This window comes from Pelophylax lessonae (genome assembly GCF_965119305.1).
Source record: "Pelophylax lessonae genome assembly, contig: HAP1_SCAFFOLD_159, whole genome shotgun sequence".
NCBI lineage: Eukaryota > Metazoa > Chordata > Amphibia > Anura > Ranidae > Pelophylax > Pelophylax lessonae.
Window position 1 is genome coordinate 380795 of NW_028120131.1, and position 17116 is coordinate 397910.

The window sequence follows — 17116 nt, forward strand, 5'->3', positions numbered from 1 at the left end:
GTTCACTGTCTGCATCTCTTTTCTTAAAAGGTATTTCTCCCATTGACCACTAATGAAATGGGGGCCTTCTCCATGGGGGCCTTCTCCAATTGCCACCAATGTAGGTGGGCCTTGTCCACTGACCACCAATGTAAAGGAAGGTCTTGTCCACTGACTATCAGTATAAAGAAGGCCTTTTCCACTGACCACTAATGTAGGGGGGGGGGGGGGGGGCCTTGTCCACTGACTACCACTGTAAGGAAGGCCTTGTCCACTGACCAACAATGTAAAGAAGGCCTTGTCCACTGACCGCCAATGTAAGGAAGGCCTTGTCCACTGACCGCCAATGTAAGGAAGGCCTTGTCCACTGACCGCCAATGCAATGTAGTTGGGGGCCTTCTCCACCAAAGGGTCTTCTTTACTGGCCATCAATGTAATTTTTTTTTCTTTTTTTTTTCTAGCTGTCGTTAATTTTTTAATTACATTTCTTGTTTATTACTGATGATATTCTTGTTAAATGCACCACATTTTTATTTATTATATCCACCACTTACTGAGTATGCCATTGTACTATGAGCTGTATATATAATTATTTTTAGCAGGGGTTTTCCGAGACCTGAAAATGATTGTAAGAGTTCCTCTGTAGTCAAAGGTTCAGAAAGAGGGCCTTAGCCTGCAGGGCTCTGTAACTGTACATTTCATGCATCTTTTCAAATTAATTATTGGGGTGACTACATAAGTTAATAAGGGCAAAAAGCAGTAAAGGAATTTTAAAAGGGAGCAACTAATGTTCTCTCAGCTGACGACATCCAGAGTTGTAATCTCTGAGAGCCCCCTGGTCCAGGAAATTGACTGTCCTTGGGGGTCAGAGCCCCCCTGGTCCAGGAAATTGACTGTCCTTGGGGGTCAGAGCCCCCTGGTCCAGGAAATTGACTGTCCTTGGGGGTCAGAGCCCCCTGGTCCAGGAAATTGACTGTCCTTGGGGGTCAGAGCCCCCTGGTCCAGGAAATTGACTGTCCTTGGGGGTCAGAGCCCCCTGGTCCAGGAAATTGACTGTCCTTGGGGGTCAGAGCCCCCTGGTCCAGGAAATTGACTGTCCTTGGGGGTCAGAGCCCCCTGGTCCAGGAAATTGGCTGTCCTTGGGGGTCAGAGCCCCCCGGTCCAGGAAATTGACTGTCCTTGGGGGTCAGAGCCCCCTGGTCCAGGAAATTGACTGTCCTTGGGGGTCAGAGCCCCCCGGTCCAGGAAATTGACTGTCCTTGGGGGTCAGAGCCCCCTGGTCCAGGAAATTGACTGTCCTTGGGGGTCAGAGCCCCCTGGTCTAGGAAGTTGACTGTCCTTGGGAGTCAGAGCCCCCTGGTCCAGGAAATTGACTTTTCTTGGGGGTCAGAGCCCCCTGGTCCAGGAAATTGACTGTCCTTGGGGGTCAAAGCCCCCTGGTCCAGGAAATTGACTGTTCTTGGGGGTCAGAGCCCCCTGGTCCAGGAAATTGACTGTCTTTGGGGGTTAGAGCCCCCCGGTCCAGGAAATTGACTGTTTTAGGGGGTCAAAGCCCCCTGGTCCAGGAAATTGACTGTTCTTGGGGGTCAGAGCCCCCTGGTCCAGGAAATTGACTGTCTTTGGGGGTTAGAGCCCCCCGGTCCAGGAAATTGACTGTTTTAGGGGGTCAGAGCCCTCTGGTCCAGGAAATCGACTGTCCTTGGGGGTCAGTAAGGAATTTGGCAGCCGCTGTAGAAGGTTTTGTTTGAGATTGAACTTGATGGCCATCAGTCTCCTTTTTTTTTTTTTTTTTTTTCCCAACTTTAATTATGTATCTTTGTTCTAAGTCCCTGATGTCCCCCAACGCTGGTATTCAGTGACCGGCTCTGCTGATGGTCAGCTGTCTACCCGTGTCTTCAGACTCCGTATTTATATCAAACTAAGCATAACTGACATTGTTTAGGTATATAGTATAGAACCCTTAGTCTACTGTAGAAATCAGCAAGGAGTAAGGTCACCTGGAGGGATGGAGGAGATTCCTTCTAGGTATGCAAGTCAAAAACCCAGTCTACTGTAGAGAAGAGCAGGTAGCAAGTAAATCTGGGGGTATGCAGGGGATTCCTTCTAGTTATGCAAGCCAGAGAACCCAGTTTACTGTAAGTATCAACTATAAGTACATCAGGAGGGATGCAGGAGATTCATTCTGGGTATGCAAGCCAGAGCCCTTTAGTCTTTGTCAAGATGAGAAAAGAGCAAGGTCACCTGGAGGTGATTCATTCTAGGTATGCATGGGGTTTCTTCTAAGTATGCAAGCCAGAGACCCCAGTCTACTGTAGAGATCAGCAAGGCTCAAATACATCTGGAGTGGTGCTGGGGATTCCTTTTTAGGTAGAAGCCCCAGTCTACTGTAGAGATCAGCAAGGATTATACATCTGGAGTGGTGGTGGTGATTCCAGAAGCCCCAGTCCACTGTAGAGATCAGCAAGGAGCAAGTGCATCAAGAGGGGTGAAGTGGTTTCCTTCTAGGTATTCAAACCAGAGGCTCCAGTCCACAATAGATCTTAGCCATGAGAACATGTGCAAATATACAGGGGGTTCCTTCTAGGTATGCACACCAGAGACCCCAGTCTACTGTGGAGATGAGCAAGTATCTGGAGGAATGCAGGGGTATCCTTCTAGTTATACAAGCCAGAGAACCCAGTTTACTGTAAGGATCAGCAATATGTACATCAGGAGGAATGCAGGGGATTCCTTCTAGGTATGCAAGCCAGAGCCCTTAGTCTTTGTCGAAAGGAGCAAGGTCACCTAGAGGGATGGAGGCGATTCCTTCTAGGTATTCTAGTGAAAGAACCCAGTTGACTTGGAGATCAGCAATAAAAACATCTGGAAGGATGCAGGGGATTTCTTTTAGGTATAAAAGCCAGAGTCCTCTGTATACTGTAGAGAATCAGCAAGGATCAGTCTACTGTAGAGATCAGCAAGGATCGGTCTACTGTAGAGATCAGCAAGGATCGGTCTACTGTAGAGATCAGCAAGGATCAGTCTACTGTAGAGATCAGCCAGGATCAGTCTACTGTAGAGATCAGCCAGGATCGGTCTACTGTAGAGATCAGCAAGGATCGGTCTACTGTAGAGATCAGCAAGGATCGGTCTACTGTAGAGATCAGCAAGGATCGGTCTACTGTAGAGATCAGCAAGGATCGGTCTACTGTAGAGATCAGCCAGGATCGGTCTACTGTAGAGATCAGCCAGGATCGGTCTACTGTAGAGATCAGCCAGGATCGGTCTACTGTAGAGATCAGCAAGGATCGGTCTACTGTAGAGATCAGCAAGGATCGGTCTACTGTAGAGATCAGCCAGGATCGGTCTACTGTAGAGATCAGCAAGGATCGGTCTACTGTAGAGATCAGCAAGGATCAGTCTACTGTAGAGATCAGCAAGGATCGGTCTACTGTAGAGATCAGCCAGGATCGGTCTACTGTAGAGATCAGCAAGGATCGGTCTACTGTAGAGATCAGCCAGGATCAGTCTACTGTAGAGATCAGCCAGGATCAGTCTACTGTAGAGATCAGCCAGGATCAGTCTACTGTAGAGATCAGCCAGGATCGGTCTACTGTAGAGATCAGCAAGGATCGGTCTACTGTAGAGATCAGCAAGGATCAGTCTACTGTAGAGATCAGCCAGGATCAGTCTACTGTAGAGATCAGCCAGGATCGGTCTACTGTAGAGATCAGCCAGGATCAGTCTACTGTAGAGATCAGCCAGGATCGGTCTACTGTAGAGATCAGCCAGGATCAGTCTACTGTAGAGATCAGCCAGGATCGGTCTACTGTAGAGATCAGCAAGGATCAAATGCATCAGGAATGGTGCAGGTGATTCATTTTAGGTATGCACACGAGAGACCCCAGTCTAATGTAGAGATCAGCAAGGAGCACAAACACTTGGAAGGATCTTAGGTATTCCTTTTTAGGTATGCAAGTCCATAGCCCAAGTCTACTGTAGAGATGAGCAAGGAGTAAGTGTATTTAGAGTGATAAAGGGTATTCCTTCTAGGTATGCAAACTTGAGACCCCGGTGTTGAGATCAACAGGGAGCAAGCACATCAGGAGGGGTAAAGTGGTTTCTTTCTAGGTATTAAACCAGAGGCCCCAGTCCACCGTAGATATCTGCCATGAGAACATATGGGAATATAAAGGATGTTCCTTCTTGGTATGCACACCAGAGAACCCAGTCCACCATAGATATCTACCATGAGAACATAAGGGAATATATAAAGGATGTTCCTTGGTATGCACACCAGAGACCCCAGTCTGGAAGAATGCAAGGGATTCTTCCTAGGGATGCAAGCCAGAGCCCTTAGTCTTAGTCAAGATGAGCAAGGACCAAGTCACCTGGAGGGATGGAGATTTCTTCTAGATATCCAAGTCGAAGAACCCAGTCTACTGTAGATCTTGGCAATGAAAACACATTGAAGGATGCACGGGGTTCCTTTTACGTATGGAAGCAAGAGTCCCCAGTCTACTATAGCAGTCATTTTGACAAAGCACCTCAGGAAAGATGCTGGAGGTTTTTGAAGATATGCAACCCAGAGCCCCAGCCTACTGTAGAGATCAACAAGGAACAAGTATATCAGGAGGGGTGAAGTGGTCTCCTTCTAAGTATTCAAACCAGAGGCCCCAGTCCACAGTAGATATCAGAATATATGGGAATGTAGAGGGGGTTCCTTCTAAGTATGCACACCAGAGACCCCAGTCTACTGTAGCAGCCCCCTTAAATAAAGGACTTTAGGAGAGACGCAGGAGGTTTTTGTAGATATGCAAACCAGAGACCCAATCTACTGTAGGGATCAGTAAGGAGCAAATACATCTGGAGTGGTGCAGGTGATTCCTTTTAGGTGTGCAAACTAAAGATCACAATCCTACTGTAAAGATCATTAAGGAGCAAGAACATTTGGAAGGATGTTGGGTATTCCTTTTAGGTATGCAAGACAGAAGCCCCAGTCTACTGTAGAGATCAGCAAGAAAAAAAAAGTACATCTGTGGAGGGTTCCTTCTAGCTATTCAAACCAGAGACTCCAGTCCACAGTAGCTATCAGCCATGAGGACATACAGGGATATAAAGGGGGTTCCTTCTAGGTGTGCACACCAGGGACCCCAGTCTGCTGTAGAGATCAGCAAGAAAAAAAAAGTACATCTGTGGAGGGTTCCTTCTAGCTATTCAAACCAGAGACTCCAGTCCACAGTAGCGATCAGCCATGAGGACATACAGGGATATAAAGGGGGTTCCTTCTAGGTGTGCACACCCCAGTCTGCTTCAGGTAGTGTGCACACCCCAGTCTGCTGTAGAGATCAGCAAGAAAAAAAGGTACATTAGGAAGAGTATGCAGGGGGTTCTTTCTATGTATTCAAACCAGAGGCTCTAGCCCATAGTAGAGATCAGCCATGAGAACATATGGGAAGATAAAGGGGGTTCCTTTTAAGGCATGCACACCAGAGACCCCAGTCTACTGTAGAGATCAGCAAGAAAGAAAGGTACATTAGGAAGAGTATGCAGGGGGTTTCTTTCTAGGTATTCAAACCAGAGGCACTAGTCCAGAGTAGATATCTACCATGAGAACATATGGGAATATACATGGGGTTCCTTCTAGGTATGAAAGCCGGAGACCCCAGTCTACTGTAGAGAGGAGCAAGACCCCAGTCTATTATAGAGATTAATGAGGGTAATGTACAATCAATGGAGGGCATTGAAGTAATTTTTCTCATGAACTTCCCGTCCTTTGTTTCCACAGCCGAAACCTCCTGACCTCTCTACCCCCCTATCTCTGTCGTCTTCCTCTCACTGTCCTCATCGCCAGTAATAACAAGCTGAACTCCATTCCAGAGGAGGTGGGCGCCATGACCAACCTGCGCCAGCTGGTGAGTAGCAGATTTATTGGGTAAGATGTAAGAACTTTCCTGCTGGCAGAAGCGAGAAGGTGAAAAGTGTGCCATTGTTCTTATTACTTTTGAAGGGGTGCGATGTGATGGGATGTAGGGGGGAGCTGTGTGTGGAGGAAGTGTGGGATAGAAGACCCCTTATACATGTCTGCGTGTAAGAGGTGACCCTGTCCATCCTAAAGAGGCCCTTAAACAAATGTCAGTCCCCTGTAATCAGATGTATTATACTCACCAAATGGCTGACGCTTTTCGAGGGAAGATTCCCTCTTCCTCAGAGCCAGTCTCTGGGGAATCTTCCCTCGAAACGCGTCAGAAATTTGGAGGGTCCCCCCGGCATGCTGGACATTGTCCTGATGACCTGGTTGCTCTGTGTCCATTGTGGACAGGATATACTTTTAGGGCATTTGTGTTTTGAGAAGATTTCCTTCCTTTTTTTTATCAATAAAACCCCACTTGGGTAATGCGCAAGGTCAGTGCGCCCTCTTTTTGTTCTTTCCATTGGGTTTCCCCTGACCCCAGGGAGGCAGCAAAGTCTCTGCATATACCCGGGGCCATAGAGCCTCACCACCGCCACATCTCTTTTGAGAATTTATTTGTGTTCTACTTAGCTGCCTGGGGCTCCGTTTCTCCTGCCTTTCTTCCGTTCCAGCATTGTAGCTTCCTTCAGATCCTGCCTGGGGGAATCAATCACTGACAGTGTCGGGACAAAGTCATCCAGAGCAGAGATGCCAAACTGCACCCCCCCCCCTTTACTTAGGGTCAGGGCGCCCCCATCCCTGCAATAAACCATTGCGCCCAGGGCAGCCGTCCCTCCTGCCCACCCCTTCGTCCCGGCCCTGATCACTGACCTGGACTGCATGCATGTAAGACGTTTTAATAATTCACTGGCCACCTGCTTGTTGCAGGCCAGCGACTTGCAATGTAGTGAAGGAAGGATAAAAATGACACCCTCAAAGCTCGCACCTGAAGTCTAGCCCCCCCCCCCCCTTCATTAACATGCTAATGATATTTCTTCTCTTTTCATTGCATACCGTATTTTAGACCCAGTGATGTGATCGCTGGGTCTCTGTGCTTCTCTATGCAGTGCAAACAGATCTTGGCTGGTGGGAGGGGCTGGCACTGTACAGTGGATTCACAGGGTTCCCGTGCCGCATATGTGTGAACCGGGGATCAAGTGTTACCACATCAAGTGAATATCCCGCCACCACTTATGTTAAACTCACTCACCAGATGGAACGGCTGGTAAAATTCGGAAACCAGCAGGCAGGAGCTTTTCTGCACAAGGAGCGACAATCTGCAAATCTCTCGATCAATCCTCTCCCTCCGTCCATGGATATTCCAGGCGAGAAGAAAATCAATGGAAGAGAAAAAAACTCAGCATAGCAAAAAAAAAATAATTTAATAAAAATGTTCCCACTTGGGGGGGCGTGGCCGGACCGGGCATGTGAGCAGACCTAGCTCCATGGAGCTCCCGATATTAACCCTGCAATTACATCCTTCCCCGGCCGGACGACCGTAAATTGTGGACTGATCCTTCTCAGGGAAGCACCCTGAGTCTGTTGCTGCCTCTGGATATCGGATAAGTGCCGGATAACCTGGGTCCGGGACCGTGGGGAGAGCTCCGCTCCGCCGGATTACAATCGGCTGCCATCCTGCCTTTATTCCACATCATCGGGCTCCAGCTCGCCTAGGGGGGACTCTCCTTCATCCCTGCTGCAGATTTCTGGCTGTATTTTCCACGGGGGACCACGATCCGCGGAGATCCGGGCTGAGGCCTAGTTTACAGCTGAAGCCGCGGCCTTTCCTACGGCGGGCAGCCGATCGCGGCGACGCCTTGGCGGACGTGGCTTTGGTGAGCTGTTGTCCCTGCTCCTTTGGCCTTTTGCTCTCCCTGACCTGCCCATTGCCCTTGACCCACACGGACTCTGTTGCCGCTCTGCATGTCCCGATCGGGCGCAGCCATGACCAGAGGGAGCAAGCAAAAGGATGGCCCTGTCCCTGGCTCAGCCGGTCAGGATGGTGCCGGCTTAGGGACTCCGCAGCAATCATCCTGCGGCCCTGAAAGGCAGAAGGACATGGGCACAAAGCCCAAAATGGTGCGCACTGGGGGAAAGGACAGTGCTGGTGACATCCTGCTGTACGCTAAGAAGCTATGCGACCTCCCGGGCACAAGCGATGTGACGACTGCACCCTTGGCAGGGGCACAGGTACTCGGGGACATTCAGCAGGGCACAGGGGATGTGGAGGTGCCTGAGCAGTCTGAGTTCAGTAATGGGCTGGAGGGAGACATGCTGGCGGGGACTCAGCCCACCTTGAGTCGCATTCTTCAGGCTGTACAGCAATGCACGGCCTCCGTGAACACTGTCAAGGACAGACTGGGGCGTCTCACGGAGTGGGGGGTCTCACGGAGGAAGTATCCCTATTGCGTCAGGATTTACAAAAAATGCGGGAACGCACCACAGCTGCCGAAAGTTGCATCTGTGACTTGGAGGACCAGATGCCCACTTTAATAACGGAATCCAGGGAAACAGCCAGGCAGGCTCAGGCTAACAGGAACAAGATGGATGATATCGAGAACCGCCTGCACAGAAATAATGTTCGTATTGTGGGGTTACCTGAGAAGGTGGAGGGAAGGGACCCCACGGACTTTGTTGAGAACTGGCTATGTGAGATCTTCGGACGGGAGTCCTTTTCTCCTTTATACGCGGTGGAACGCACACACCGTGTTCCCACCAGTGCGTTGCCCGGCAATGCTCCCAGGCCCATGCTCGCCAAGATTTTACATTACCGGGACAGGGAGAAGATATTGCGTCTTGCCCGTGAAAAGGCAGATATCAGATATAATGGTACCAGGGTGTCCATTTACCCGGACTTTTCGGCGGAGGTACAAAAACAAAGGGCTAAATTCATCGATGTGAAGAAACGACTCAGTCGAATTGGCCTGGTGTATGCTATGCTGTACCTTGCCCGTTTGAGAGTTACGGCAGAGGGCAGGGCGCACTTTTTTGACACCGCTGCGGATTCGGCGAGCTGGCTGGATGTCCACGAACCGGCTCTCGGTCGCAGGAGGGTGGATGAGCCTGGAGAGTGATCGGGATTTCCTCAGTGACCGCATCTATCTGGAGTGGGGCTGTCCTACATTTTGCGCGTGTCCTTGCACGCTGTCTGTTTTTGACCCGGCCGGGGACGTTTACGGAGTTTGATTTGGAATCTACAGCTCCGACTATGGCAAGTGTGGACGAGCGAGGATGTGTTTTTCCATGGCTCTGCTTTGGAGCCTGCTTTTATGTTTGCACCGTTGTGCATGTTGGCCGGGTGGCTCCCTTCTGGACGGTGAGGCTGCGGTCGAACCCGTCTGGAGTGAGCCGCCTGTTTTCAGACAGTTCTTTGTCAGGGTGCCGTTGTGCCTTGACCTACTGAGTTTCAGTTTCACTGACTCTTGTTTTTTTGTTTTTGGGAAGATTCACACTACATGTTTCACTGGACAATGTCAAGATGCCACATTTCCACACCAGGACTCCTCAGGGGACCTTCTATGTATTTGCCTTGGTTGCCTTGGAGGGGGCCTCCGGTCTTCACTCTGCTATTTTTGTAGGTTTTTCTCATGGCGGGGATACCGGTAGTCTCTTGGAATGTTCGTGGCCTGGGCTGCCCGCTCAAGCGGGCTATGGTGGCCCATCAGCTACGAAAGTACCACCCGGCCATTATTGCCTTGCAGGAGACTCATTTGGTGGGGGACTCTGTTGGGTGCCTTAGGTATGCATGGGTGGGATGGGGCTATCAATCAACCCACTCCTCATATTCCCGGGGGGTCAGTGTGCTGATTCACGGGTCGCTGGCCTTCCGGGAACTGGGGGTCCAGGTAGACTCTGAGGGGAGGTATGTGTTCTTACATTGTATGCTTTTTCAAGTTATGTGTGTGATAGCAATAGTGTACATTCTGCCCCCATTCTCCTCTTGAGTGCTAAGGGAGTTCCTTCATTTTACTATGGACAAGGTTGGATTGCCATTGTTTGTTTGTTATAGGGGACTTTAATGGGGTACTGGACCCTGCCAGGGACAGACACCCTCCACCGCCCTCCGGGGGTGTAGCCTAGAGGTACGGCTCTCTCCCGTTTTTTTGACTGAGGTGGATTGGTCTGAGGTGTGGCGCCTTAGAAACCCTGACACGGTGCAGTTTTCCTGTTTCTCCAAAACTCACTCTGCATTGTCACGTATAGATTTATGTGTGGGTAACAGGGAGGCTGTGGCCGTGGTGGAGGACATTGGGTATGCCCGTAGGGGGATCTCGGACCACTCCCCGCTGGTGGTCAGATTGCAGGTCCGCTCTCGGGTGGACTTGCGTAGAGCTCCCTGGCGCTTAAATGCCTTCTGGCTGAAACTGTTTCCGCTGGACAATGACATTCCAGCAGCCATCGCAAACTTTTTTGAGGAGCATGACCGTTTCGGGGATGTACTCCTGAGATGGGAGGCTTTTAAGAGCTTTCTCCGCGGGGTCCTCATTGCTAATGTTAAGAGGGTCCAGACCAAGTCTAAAGGTTTTGAGGAACAACTGTCCCAGTGCGCACAGCGGCTGGAGCAGGAATACTTGAACAACCCCACTGATGATACAAGGGCGGCATGGCTCTCGGCCCAGTTGGTGTGGGTTGGGGAGGTTCGCTCAAAGGCAGACAAGGCGTTTTTTTGCCAAAACAGCTTTTTACGAAGAAGGGGAACGCACGGACCGTATGCTGTTGAGAATGGTGGGGACACGCCCCTCGGTTCCTCCCATAGGGGCTCTCCGGTTGCCGGGTGGTGCTTTAGTTAATAAGCAGGATGACATTATGGCTGAGCTGGTGAGGTTTTACAGGGACCTGTACTCCTCGCGGGCTCACTACAGTCCGGAAAGAGCTGCAGGACTTTCTGGGTGCCACTCCTCTACCGCAGTTGACGGAGGAACAGCGGCTGCAGCTTGAGGCCCCGATTACGGAACAGGAGTTGCTGGAAGCGGTGGCCCTCTTTCCGGGATCTAAGGCCCCTGGGGATGATGGCCTTCCTGCTGAAATATACCAGAATTACTCTGGGTTGTTATTGCCAAGATTATTGGAGGTGTTCCAGAGGGTGAGGGAGGTGGGGACCCTTCCGGAGTCTATGACTAGGGCTAGCATCATATTATTACTCAAATCAGATAAATCTACGGACCCGGGATCATACAGGCCCATCTCTCTGCTCCAGGCGGATGTCAAGTTACTGGCTAAAGTTTTGGCGCGTAGAGTTAACAAAGTTATAACGCATATCATTCATGAAGACCAGGCGGGATTTATGCCCAATAGATCTACGGCCCTTAACTTGCGTTGCCTGTTTGTTGCGATCCAGACGCCGGCGGATAACGCGGGGGAGAGGGCACTGCTGTCCCTGCATGCCAATAAGGCATTTGACAGTGTGGAATGGGGATACCACTGGGCGACCATGGAATCATTTGGTTTTGGCCCTATATTCCTATCATGGGTAAAGTTATTGTATTCTCAACCAATGGCTACCATTAGGGAGGGAGGCAGGGTCTCCGCACGTTTTTCACTGGGGACGAGACAGGGGTGCCCGCTATCACCCCTATTATTTGCCATAGCGATAGAGCCCCTTGCAACGCGCATAAGAGCTCAGCAATCCATCGTGGGGTTCCGGTATGGACCATTTGAGGATAAAGTCCTGCTCTACGCGGACGATATGCTCCTGACATTGGGTGACACTGATGTTTCCCTGAGATCGGCTATGGCGGTTATTACTGAGTTCGGTCGGTTTTCCGGACTCACTATAAACTGGTCCAAATCCGCCCTCTTGCAACTGGATAGGACCGATGCCCCTTCCTTGGGTCCACACTGCCCGGTCCCCTTGGTTCAGCAGTTTAAATACCTGGGGGTCGTGGTCTCGGCGGACCTGACCCAGTATAGCTTACTCAATCTTAGCCCCCTTCTTACCAGGTTTCGGGACAAAATCAGGACTTGGTATAAACTCTGGCTATCACTAGCCGGGAGGGTGAACCTTATAAAGATGGTCTTGATGCCGCAATTGTTATATTTCCTCCATAATTCTCCTATCGTTATTCCACTGAAAACTTTCCGCATAGTTAACACCCTTTTCCGGACTCTTATGTGGAAGGGTAAGGCAGCTAGAGTACGTATGGAGCAGCTACAGAAGCCTCGTGAAGGGGGGGGCCTTGCCCTTCCTAATCCGTGGTTGTACTATTTGGCTTCACAGCTGCAACATCTCATGGGGGCGGTATCCGGGTCGCGTACGAGCGCGGCACTGACGGTTATGCAGTGGTTTGTTGGCGCGCACGGGGTGCCGGAGGGACTTGAGGCGCAACTTTTTTCTAAACCTAATAAGCGCTTCCCGACATATAGATTACTACAAAAAATATGGGACAAAACTAAACAACTTCAGCGAGCATTGGGTTATACTAACTTTAGCCCGATATGGGACAATAGGACTTATCCGGAACTATGCAAGTTGGACCAGGGAGACAGGTGGCGAGTATATGGGGTGACACACCTTACACATGTTGTGCGGGAGGGATCCCTGTTGACCTTTGAACAGCTTCAGGAGCGCTTCTCGCTCCCAGACAGTATGAGGTTTTATTATTTCCAATTGCAACACGCATGGAGGGCACAGGCAGTTCTGGGACAGCTTTTCCTGTCCCTGACCCCTGTTTTTTTCCTAATGCAACAATTTTAGGACACCAAGGGATTCATATCAGGCTGCTATGCCTCTCTTCTGGGATCTTTCCTGGAAAAGTACCCGAGCCGGGCTTGTGACCGATGGAGCATGGATGTGGGGGAGATCCCGGGGGAACAGTGGGAGGAGGCCTTGGAGGTAGTCCGTAGCTGCTCTCTCAATGCTTCACACCAGGTGTCGCAGCTTTACATCCTGCTAAGAGTGCATCACACTCCCCTGAAACTTTATGCCATGGGTCTTCGTGACGATGACCTCTGTGGACGATGCCAGAGAGAGGTGGGGGACTTGGTTCACTTGCTGTGGCGATGTCCAAAGCTGCACAGATACTGGTCCACGGTGCTGTCTGCCATTAATGGAACTCTGGGGGTGGCTATCCCTGGGGATCCCAGACATTGCATTTTGGGGATACTGGAAGCGGTAGTGGAAGATACGTTTCTGCGAGAGGCCGCCAGTCGGGTACTTTTTCAGGCCCGTCTACTGATCCTGAGACACTGGATAGCGCAGGAGCCGCCCACGTATGGGATGTGGCTGGAACAGATGGCTTCTACTTTACGTATGGAGAAGGTTATCTACCAACATAGGGGGGTGCCTCAGAAATTTTCTAAGGTATGGGGTGTGTGGCTGAACAGACCGGGCATGGCCCCTGATGATCTTATCCTGGACCGTTTTGTTACTGTAATTTTTTGAGAGATATATATATATGCTCAATTTTGGCTCGGGTGGGAGGTTGCTGTGTGTTTGTCGCACTGTACTTGACTGTGATAACCTTGGGGGGACTGTGGTGTGGCGTGGATTGTGTAATGTTTTATGGTTTGATGCTGCCATCTGAAAGTTTTTTCTATCTGACTGTAATGGTGTGAATTTTTCTCAATAAAGCTTTTCTTGATTTAAAAAAAAAAAAAAAAAAAAAATGTTCCCACTTTATTAACCACCTACGGACCGCCCACCGCGTATTTACATCGCTAAACGATCCGGTTCTCTCACCCCTCGAGTCGAGTGAGGGCAAACTGGCCTCCACTCTATGGCCTTGGAGGACCAGAGCGAGGTCATACCTCGCTTCCTCCCAATGGCCTTAAAGGGCCCTTTTTTTTTTTTTTGTTTGCTTTTTAGTGTAGATGAGAGATGTGAGGTCTTTTTGACCCCAGATCTCACAATAAAGAGGACTTGTCATGCCTAATTCTATTACAAGGGATGTTTACATTCCTTGTAATAGGAATAAAAATGATCAAAAAACATATTTTTTTTTTTTTTAAAGGAGCAGTGTTTAAAAAAAAAAATGTAAAGCGCCCCATCCCTCCGAACTCGCGCTCAGAGGCGAACACATATGCAAGTCGCGCACACACATATAAATGCTGTTCAAACCACACATGTGAGGTATTGCCACGATCGTTGGAGCAATAATTCTAGCCCTAGACCTCCTCTGTAACTCTAAGCTGGTAACCTGTAGAATTTTTTAAAATGTCGCCTATGGGGATGGAGTACCAAAGTTTGTCGCCATTCTGCAAGCATGCGAAATTTTGAGGCATGACATGTTGAGTATCTATTTACTCGGCGTAACATTTACTGTTTTTCTTATTTTTTTTATTAAAAAAAAAAAGTGTATTGTTTTCTCAAAAAATTTCGTTTGTAAGACCGCTGCGTAAATACGGTGTGATGAAAAATATTACAAGGATCTCAATTTTTTTCTCTAGGGTCTTTGATATATATATATATATATATATATATATATATATATATATATATATATATATATATATATATATAATGTTTGGGTGTTTTGAAGTAATTTTCTAAAAAAAAAAAAAAAAATACTGTTTTTAACTTGTAAACAAGTGTCAGAAATAGGCCCGGTCCTTTAGTGGTTAAATAGATCACGCACTCACATTTAAGTGTCTCCTCTGACACCAGTATAAAGATTTTTTGGTTTTGCAGATAGGACTGCTGCTTCTTGATTCTGTGCAGCTCACCTCTCATACTGTAATGTGATTGGACAAGGGGGATGGGGGACTCCGAGCTCTGTCTGCTTTTATCATTTCAGAACAATCTCCTAGGAGCCATAGACTGTCTGCAGCGATGATTGGTAGTCATGTGATCTCTGCGGGAAGTTTGGGAACAGTGGTTTCTTTTTTTATGCCATAAAAGGGGAACTTTTTTTTTTTCCAAATAATAATGACTTGGTAATGCTGACTTGGGCTTTTTTGATCCAAAGGGAGGGGTAAGTATTAAAAGAGAAGTAAAAATAAAACACATTTATACTCCACTGGGGGGGGTGCAGTATCGATCCAATGCTGCATTTGTCCCCTCCGCCCTCTGCAGTGAGAACTGAGCCATTAAACACCGCCGATCACTCCGTTCTCCCCCTCCACTCTGACTGTCAGTCACCGGCTCTCTGCTCTGCACCTCCAACGCTCACTACAGCGATGGGCTGTGGAGGGGCGGGAGCGGCTGGCTCAGGCTTTTCAGCAGATCGCTGAGAAGCTGAGCCGGGTGCCGGTGTAACGTTAGAATTCCATACCCCGTGGAGAAACCATACCCTCGTCACTTCCTGTGGGAAACAGCTGAGCAGCGCAGCAGTGCGCATGCTCAGAGCCCCGGATACCTAATTGACAATCAAAGAATTTGAGAAGTGCGCATGCTCAGAGGTTAGGAAAAACTCACGGCACTCTGTGAAATTTAATGCTTGCGGCGGGTATATTAAAACACTTCGGGTGCAACATAAATCATGTCCTCTCCTATCGCTGTAACATCCCTCATCTCCGGTAATAAATATAAAAGCGGCGGCGGGTGTATGAGACGTAAATGTGACGGCGATCGCAGCTCCGTGATCCGCTTTTATATTTATTACCGGAGATGAGGGAAGTTACAGCGATAGGAGAGGACATGATTTATGTTGCACCCGAAGTGTTTTAATATACCCGCCGCAAGTTTAACTACCGTGAGAAATCCATACCCTCTGTAGCGGAACCGAAAGTGACGAGGGTATGGTTTTCTCACGGGTATGGTTTTTTCACGGAACACCGGTCCAGACTCCCGAGTGGATCCAGACCTTGAGATTGGGATCCCTCTAGAGCAGGGATTTGCAAACTGTGGCCCTCCAGATGTTGCAGAACTACAAGTCCCACAAGGCATAGCAAGACTCTGACAGCCACAAGCATGACATCCATAGGCAGAGGCATGATGGGAGATGTAGTTTTACAACAGCTGGAGGGCCAGAGTTTGCATATCCTTGCTCTAGAGCCTGAAGCGACTGAGTGATGTCAGCTGCAGCCTGCTGTCAGCTGAAGACGTGTCACAGGAGTACAGAACGAACTGGACTCCTGGGAACTGCAGGAGAAGTGCAGCCAAATGAGCTTTGGCTGTACTCCTTTAACCACTTGCCGACTACCTAACTGTAAATGTACGTCATGATGTGGACATTTACTACCGGGGTTATGGCAGTAGCTAGCCATAACCCCCCCCCCCACCTTCAATTAAAAGTGATCCCAGCAACAGATTCCCCACAGGATCACTTTTATAGGTGGCAGGAGAGGTGACGCGCCCCCCCCCCCCTCACCGCTTACCGGTAAACCCGGAAGTAATCCGGTCCAGCAGATGGCTGGGCAGGAAGTCAAGTGAGGGCAAGATGGCCCTCACTTGGCTCTATGCTCTTGGAGGACAGAAGCGACCTCCTACGTCCCTTTCGGTTCTCTGCCATCAACTTACTTTTTTTTTTTTTTTTTCTTAAAGCCAAAATGATTTTAGTCAGACTTCTGGATTGGCAATAAAAGTGCAGAGGCAGCAAGCAGAGTCCTAGTCGGCAAGATTGGCAACAATGGGGCAAATTGCAGAGGCAATAGGCAGACTTGTGTATAAATATTGGATGGGTCCCGCGCTATGGAAATATAGGGAATGGAGGGGCTGCAGCCTCCCTAAAATATAGCCAAGGCTATATCTAGTATTATTATATAAGGGGTAGGGAATTGGCGCTGCCCGATGGGGATATATGAAACAATAATACCACTATATATCCCCATCGGGCAGCGCCAATTCCCTACCCCTTATATACTAACAGGCAGACTTGTGGACAGCAGGATTGGCAACGATTGGGCAATACAGATACCAAGGCTGTAGACGAAATTGTAGTCACTAGGATTGGCTTAAAAAAAAGGCAGCAGGCAGAGTCGCAACCAGTAGGATTGGCAAAATGTGGGCGGCAAAAGTGCAGAGGCAGTAGGCAGTGTCATAGTTGGCAACAATAGGGCAAATTGCAGAGGCAAACTTGTGCCCAGCAGGATTGGCAGAGATTGGGCAATACAGGTGCAGAGGCAGCAGACAAAATTGTAGTTAGCAGAAAGAGAAAAAAAAGACAGACGGCAGGCAGTCGTAATCAGTAGGATTGGCAACATTAGGGCTACAAAAGTGCAGAGGCAGCACACTGACCTATAGTCAGCAGTATAGGCAACAGTTTGGTAACCAAATTGCAGAGGCAGCAGGCAGGTTTGTGGTCCGCAGAGTTGGCAAATATTGACAAT

General features: G+C 49.1%; 1 protein-coding gene across 1 annotated transcript in view; it reads left to right on the forward strand.

Annotated features, from left to right (window-relative positions):
* Positions 1–17116, forward strand: part of LOC309543522 (DISP complex protein LRCH3-like) — a gene marked incomplete at its 3' end in the record, with an annotated part of 89215 nt that overhangs the window by 41653 nt on the left and 30446 nt on the right. The window contains exon 3 of the mRNA XM_082275996.1: positions 5747–5873. Coding sequence (XP_082132122.1) covers positions 5747–5873 — 127 coding nt within the window. The remainder of the gene's footprint in view (positions 1–5746; positions 5874–17116) is intronic.